Source organism: Channa argus, chromosome 5 (assembly GCF_033026475.1).
Source record: "Channa argus isolate prfri chromosome 5, Channa argus male v1.0, whole genome shotgun sequence".
Taxonomy (NCBI): Eukaryota; Metazoa; Chordata; class Actinopteri; order Anabantiformes; family Channidae; genus Channa; species Channa argus.
This window is the reverse complement of record NC_090201.1, coordinates 1,240,176-1,248,015: the sequence shown is the minus strand read 5'-3', so window position 1 is coordinate 1,248,015 and position 7,840 is coordinate 1,240,176. Positions and strand designations below refer to the sequence as shown.

Genomic DNA, 7,840 nt, shown 5'->3' with positions numbered 1-7,840 from the left:
GGGAAAAAAAAACATAAATGGTCTTAACACAGTGTACTGCAGGTACAGTGGATCTATAATTTGTAGATTATTGCATGAGGGGCATGTCAGAATAACCCTGGGGTCATCTGCCCATTTCAAATACAATTACATCATGTCCCCAGGTCCATAGACAGATGAGAGTGTGCCATTTATCCAGCATCCTTTGCTAGTCATGCCAACAAATTGTTTCACATGCTGAGGACAGAAGATGACGCTGCACCCATAATGGGCTGTATAGAGTTATAGTGAAGAGGAGTGTGAGGTGTTCTGATGACCCAAAAGAAATTTGGACCACGTCTTCCCAACATTTAGGTCCACTTGTCAACTTTTCCTGCATTTTATCCCACCACTACTGTATCCTGTAGGCCATGTAACTTTTTACTTCTGTAAATGGACTAGTCAGTCTCAAACTACAGCTGGCTTGTTTCTCTAAAGCTTTAACATTTCTGTCTGATGGCTAAATTAAAACTAAAACATATTTACCGTGCTCCAACGTGTCCGTTTTACCATACTCTTATTATTTCCAACGCACACGAAAAATCAGAAACCTAATCTACCTGTTGAGTTTTGATGGGGGTGGGCAGCCACCTAAACCAGTGAACCTGCTGAACGCGCAGTCGGCGCTGAACCTCCAGCCTTGAAAGAGTTAAATGATTTTCCCAGGCACGGAGCGGCTGGTTGGGGGGTTAGTTGCGGTGCAGAGCTTGTGGACGCGGCGGCGGCGCTGAGCTGCGCACCAAACCTGCCAACTTCACAGCTAAGCTGCCACTACACGACAGCCCGGCCATGTCGGAGAGGGGGAGGATCCGTGGATTTGACAGCGCTCGGTGTTACTACTACTGAGCGTGTGAGTGTTGGAGAAGCAGAGGTGAATTTCGGCTTGTTTGGATATCGCCTTCATGGACGGGCAACGGGGCTTTTACGAGATGGAGAACCCGACAGAGAACCCCAGCAAGGCGGCGGAGTATCTAAAGGAGCTGAATAAGATCATCGAGACCCAGCAGGGGCTGTTGGAGAAGCAGAGGGTCCGGATTGAAGAGCTGGAGCTCCAGGTGACGGATCTTTGCAAGGAAAACGCCTGTCTAAAGGATCAGCACCAGCGGCACCTGGCCACCTGCAGACTCCAACAGGGCAACCACTCCAGCCTGGGAGCCATCAAGGAGAATGTCATGCAGGAAAAGTAAGTCTGCTGTCAATCCGTGCCACATGGTGTGTGTGAGCAGGGCGCTGTCAAAGTTTCTATTCCACCCTGTTTCACCGGAGAGTATGCGCCGTGATTAGAGAGACATCTGTGTGGTGGTGGTGGTGTTGATCAGTGTCATCCCCTTCAGGTGGATTCACTTAACCAAATCAAATGCCCACCTCTCTGCTGCTGTGGCATGGACCAGCCTTTCGGTGATCCTTGAAATATCTACATTGTCAGGGGATTATTTCTGGCTACGCACGCTTTACACGCGTATTGCGTAATGATGGACAGTGGGTAATACAGTGAGGGGTTATGTATGGAGACTGTATTAGACCACGAGAGTAGAAGTCCGGGTCGGTGGGTGTGACTTGTTGTGGCGTTGTCACTGTTGCTTGATTGAATTCCACCTTATGGGACCAGTTATTTGGGTGCTACCGTGATTTAATGTGAGCAACAGCGTTGACTTGAACTTCTTTTCCTGGTAGTTGGTCGTGGGCAATGCCAGCCCCTGCTACCATCAGAAACCGTTCACAAACGCCCCTTTAAGGTCGCCCTAACAAAAAGGCTTAATTGCCTTAATAAGGCATGAACGCATATCTATGCAGACTGTGGATATTTGTGTTGGAGAAGTGCAGTTTGGGATGGATTTAAGGGGCTTTTGAGCCACATGGATTGTCCCCTGTATTGTTCATTGGCAGGTTCAAATTCCAGATTTATTTAAAGCAGATTTATTGTGTCTTAGGTCACCAGTTACACATACAGCACATCCGGATAAAAACACATGCCTGTTTTGGAGCCTTGGAAATCTCTTGGATTTGGATTTGTAGGGGTAATTAATTAGTACAAAACACAACTCTTGATTTATCAGACGTTCTCTGCTTCCAGATTCCATAATGAGAGGATTTCCTGTTTATTTTTTTTTTAACATTTTATTTTTTATTTTTTAAGTGATTAAGTGTTGGTTCAACACAATTTGCAAAGTAATGAGACCCCCCTCTGCTCTGGGAAATGCTGATGGGCATTTTCCTCTGTTTTCTGACACTTATCACACTGCAACTGTGCGTACTGTACTGCTCAATGCAGCACACAGATACACCACATACATTAAACCTGGCACTGAGCTTAGGGTGTGAAGTCGATGAACTACACTCTAAAATAAAACCACTAAATGTCATAACTGATCTAGAACCCGTGTCACACCGGTATTGGTATCAAATGGAGATATTAGAGGAATAAAAACATAAATTGACAAATGCATATCATCTAATTGTACGCTCATGCAATGCTAGTGCCATCGTTTCTCCACCTCTGCGAGTGTTGTACGAAACACTAACATATAGTTAGTCACAATTAGTTTGAGCAGTTAATGCTGCTGCCTTTGCTGCACTGCTTTCACAAAATGCTATTTTTGCCCAGGAAAACAGCATCTGCAGCAATGTTTCTATTTGTGCAGAGTGCAACACTGTTAGCCTTTTTTAACCTATGACATCATTATCATATTTGCTCACTCATCATTTGTACACGGGGCTATAAATAGTTATCGGTGCGGAGCAGAGGATTGGAGCTGCCCTTCCTGGATTTTTCTATCCCAGTCCAGCCTTTCAGTGCAAAAATTTAAATTATCCTGACATGTCGCTAAAAATCAAGCAAACGTTTTATTGAAAAGCTCGGCATCTGCGCACACAGCTGACAGGGAGTCCTGTCCCATGTGGTCTGTCAATTGTGGGCCACGTCAGCGTTTTTTTTTTTTTGTGCTGCTCGCAGTCAGCATACAGTTCTGGCCTTGACTGGAGGGCCAGTGAGGGAGCTCCTCAAAGGATATCTGACACACACAAACACACACACACATAGATAGATGGGATAATGTAAGTCTATCACCACGCAGCATGACAGGTCACACTATTACTCCAGGTAATCAGTGAAGTCAGTGAGAGGAGGCTGCTCCGAGATTTCAGAGGTAGTTTTTGTGTTTTGATAGAGTGGGAGCATGTTGTTCCCACCACACTCTGCTTTATGAGCTAATCCGCGGGTAGGGCTGCTATTCTCTGTTTACTCTGTGCTTTATTTGGCTGTTAAAGTTCTCGACTCTCACAAAGGTCCACAGCCTTTATCAAGGTCAGACTCTATGTTTGCTGGTACTGTAAGTCTACAACAATTGCATAGTACACTACAAAGGATTCTTTAAATTCTTTGACAGTTTTTGTCTCATTACTGGCTGTTGAGGGTTGCGTGCTGGAACGATTAACAACCAACATGGTTTCAGGAAGACTGGAGGGAAATCAACTGGCATTTTGTGTCTGTAGGCATGGCTGGACTAAACAGTTAAATGGCAAGGGGGGCTGTTGGGCCCCTGTTGGTTTGTGGTGAAAATGAATTTAAACCACAATTTGATTGTTAGTTTAATACACAAATTAACATTTTTGAAACATGAAGTTGAGCTTTATCTTGGATTATTGGTGACTAGGCCCCTTGAGGCCATTGTTCAATTTCCTCAGTTGGTAATTGTAGTTGTAGGGGATTTGCAGTAAGAAGGTCATTAGGGGTGTGCTCCGTTCAGAGACTACAAATCTGTGACAGCTACTGGAAACAGTGTTTAAGTGTGAACTGTCCAGTCTCTGAAAGTCTCCAGCAGTGTCGGCCAGTTTCTCTCATCCGCTTAACTGCAGTAGATCGATGAGGATTTTAATGTCCAGCAAGTCATACCAGAAAAGTTTAGTACTCCTATTGGTACTGGGTATTGGTAAGTACTTGAACTTGCATTCACTCTGGGGAAAACCACTGTACTTGTGTACCACTGTACTACCCTCCTTTTTTTACATACTTTGTAACCTGCAAATGTCATTTTCAGTGGACTCAGAAGGATGGAAACTTGTCTTATCTGGATATTTTTTACAATTACCAACAATAAATTGCCTCTACTTACCACAATGTCCACAAATCCTGAACAACTAAATAGTTTATTTGTATTTGCTGTAGACCTCCATTGCTGTCCAAAAGCAATTAAAGATATTGTCTTATTTGAAATTGTGGGTTTATATTTTTAATCTAAGGCAAATCATTTGTGAAATTTACAAAACAAAACATTCTTATTTCTCTTTCTGCAGTACTGCTTTTGTTTTTCTTCTATATGAAACTTTTTATTTAAGCTCCTGTCTTCCCCCTTATTCCAAGCTCACTTTGTTTTGATTGGCCAACATTATGCTCACGGTTAGGAACTTTGGTTTTATGTAATATGAACGAGCCTCCTCACAACATTTAAGGTCACATCATCGCCATCGTCATCAACACATCATCGTCTTGGTTCTTCCTCGTGAAAATCATCATCTATTAAGTCGGCTCCACATCCTCAGAACAGTTATAGTTTAAGACTCTGAAAAAGGCAAAGCAGTGACAGATAAAACATACTTACCATACTGGAGTAAATGCACTTAGTTATTTCCCACCTCTGTCTGGAGCATATACAGCAGCTGGTGTAGAGCGTTGAAGCCATATTGAAAGAACTGAACTTTACACGTCTTGTTCAGACAGGTACCCAGCACGTTACAAACCCCACAGTATCGCACACAAACCCCTTTATGTAACACCCATTCCAAGAGCTGTCCTTTTGACTCAAGGCTTCATCGGTTCATTGTGTTTACGTGTGTGCATGTGTGTGTAGTGCTGCAGGTAAAAAAACAGCTCGCTGGTCATCAGCACAGAATGCAAAGCGAGTCGGGAGTCAAACAATGAACACTGCCAGAGGACATATGGAAATTGGTCAGGAATACGGCAAAGTTTTGACTTTATGAGTAAGCACATATGCCATTGTTGCTGTGGGCAAGCTGTGAAATATGCATTGTTTGTGATGCATTTAAGCCAAAGCAGAAATACATTTCACACAGAAAGAATTGTAGACTTTGAAGCCCGAGGGTGGTTTGACAGGCTTCCATTTGAATATAGAAGATGAGAAAAATAAATACTTTCAAAAAGAGACTGCGTTTTAAAATGAAATATTCACAGGGGGTTATTTTCAACATGTAACAGTCTGTGCTGTATGTTTTTTTGTCTTTTTATTGCAGGTGCTTGTGACGGTTTATGCAGTTATGGTTGCAGGAGTTAATAGAATTTGCAGATCAGAAAGTGCACAATCTGGTAATTTATCACACAGTCTGGACAAGCATTGGAAAGCAGATGCTAATTAGAAATTAATGTATTACAAAATTCAGAGGGAAGAAAGAAATATTACAGAAACAATAGAGAATGCATCGCAGCATTAAATGGCATCTGGATATCCTTAATACAGCATACAGCTCTAATTTTAAGATCGTGATATAGGATTAAATTCTTATGTTCGTTTAGTTAAAGGATAACTTTGGTCATTTTCTAAACTAATCATATGGTCCACAATCACCGTACAGACAATAAAGCCAACCATCAATCTCCTCCTCCTCTACGTTTGGTTAATTGTCCATGTGCAGTCAGGATTTTGCACATTCTTTAAGACATAGACCTCCATTGTTTTCCAGCAACACCTCACCCAGACACACCACTCTCCTGGGTTACATGTATTAATTACAAATTAATGAGGGTGGATGAACTTACTTTGTTGGCTTCTTTACTTGAGTTTTTCCTTGAAATATTATATCAGATCTCTGCAAACGTGGGCAACTGGCTCTGTGCTGAGTCGTGCTTATTGATAATCTGTGGCAGCGTGGAAGCTCTGGATGGTGTGTGCTGAGGCAGATCGGTACAAATTACAATTTCTTTCCTGAGACTCTGCCAAGAAACTGTTGATGTATGGGGCATATTTTAAATAAATGCTGAGGTTACATTGTAAGCAGACACAGTTGTGTTTAATGTGACATTTCTCACTATATGTGTGCTGTGTAGTTCTTACCAACATCTTAAATACAAGACATGTAAATCCTTTATGAAATTTCCATTATCTGCATCACATTTTAGCTGCCACCCTTTAGCCACATCGCTGCTTTCCTTTGAAACTAACTTCGTGCCCTAGTCAGCAGATTTATCACAAGAATGTTGTTAAAGATTAGTTATAAGCCATAGTGAGCTTTGAGTAGTAGTATTTGAGTAATAATCTACATGATGTAGCTGATGAACAGACATATTGTTTGTTGATTGATTATGTAGCATACATTGTGTAGAACAGTATTGGGATTCACCCGGCTGGATAACTTTGAACTGTGCTCCCCCTGGCACTGGAGAGTAGACGATAACATTTTTCTTTGCGATTTTATCAAGTGTGTAAATGGAGGCCATCTATCATTCAGCTGAAGTGATTGCAGGACCTATCTGTTAGACTGGCTTGACCGCTACTCAACCAATATATCATAATGGACCTGTAGGCTTATTGTAGGACGACGTGGAATTCCAATTTAAATGCACGTCCTTGCCAGTTATCCTGGAGGAAAGTGTGTACCAGTCAAAATGGTGAACTTCATTCCAGTGGGATGACTGAACTGGTTATCACATGTCATTAACATGGTCAATGCTTCTGGGAATATTTAGTACAGCACATAAGAAAGACAACTGGGGGGCGGCTGTAGCTCAGTTTGTAAGGCAGTCATCCAAGGACCACAGGCTCAGTGGTTCGATCCCCGGTACCAGCTATATGTGGAAGTGTCTCTGGGCAAGACACTGAACCCCCAACACCCCATCCCGAGCTGTGCCAGTAGAAATTGGGGAGGGTTGTGTCAGGAAGGGCATCCAGACATAATGTAGAAAGACAACAAAAGACAAAACACAGCATGGTGTTCAATGCTTGTTTAGCCTTTACCACAGACACACACATTCGTACCATGAGCATGATGTGTTTTGAAAGACAACTAAATAGTCCCTGCAGTTGTCATCATTTCTTCTGAGCAGTCTGTCTCCTGTCTTCCTTTTAGCACAGCACAGAACCCCTCAGCTGTCACTCTGCTAGAGACCGGCAGTGATTGTAGAATCGCATAGTTACTTGAATTAAGCTTGCTGTTTAAATTTAAACCTCAACAATGTATTTGCCACTTTTCCATAAGCAGAAAGAGCTGCTGCATCAAATCAAGTGTTTCCTAATATCTTCCAACGTTGCACTGGTAAATTACAGCACGTGAAAAACAGAATATTACATGGAGGAGTGACCTGGGTTAACAACACAGAGTAGGAAAATGAAAGTATTAAATAAATAAATGTTTTAAATTCACTCCACCTGATATTACCCTGTGACCTGTACTACAGTAGTTGGCTCGATAAGGAAAAATCCATGTTAATACAGGTGCAAATTGATCCAGAATGCTTCCTTTTCAAAAGGAAAACACCCAGAGCCCATAGCATCACTAAGACTCAACAGGCAATTATAATTGGTAGTGTTGAGGTCACGCCTGACTGTCTGCAGTGGCAGTGTTACCAGTAGTGAAGACAACCTGCCAGTGCACCACTGATTACTTTACAAGAGTACAAGTAAAGTTAGCCTGGTTAGTGATGCTGCCAAAACATGGAGTAGCTCCCCACTGCTAGTGACCGAGCAGTCAATTGACATCAAGACGATATATTCAGAGATAGATCCCATGAGCACACCAGTTGATAATGGTGTCCAAAGCCAAAGCTGTCTCTGAAAAAATTCCTTTGCAACTTGATGCAAATGTGACTATTTTT

At 42.3% G+C, this 7,840-nt stretch overlaps 1 protein-coding gene across 4 annotated transcripts in view; it reads left to right on the top strand.

Moving 5' to 3' along the window:
- Positions 1-633: 633 nt before the first annotated feature.
- Positions 634-7,840, top strand: part of iqsec1b (IQ motif and Sec7 domain ArfGEF 1b) — a 165,968-nt gene continuing 158,761 nt past the window's right edge. For 3 of the 4 annotated variants that reach the window (XR_010914386.1, XM_067503764.1, XM_067503763.1), the window contains exon 1: positions 648-1,201. Coding sequence is in view for 3 of the 4 variants with exons in the window: in XM_067503764.1 (XP_067359865.1) it covers positions 921-1,201 (281 nt within the window). In the remaining variant the exon portion in view is untranslated. Of the gene's footprint in view, positions 1,202-7,840 lie in introns of all 4 variants that reach the window. The other variant, XM_067503769.1, reaches the window with a different exon arrangement.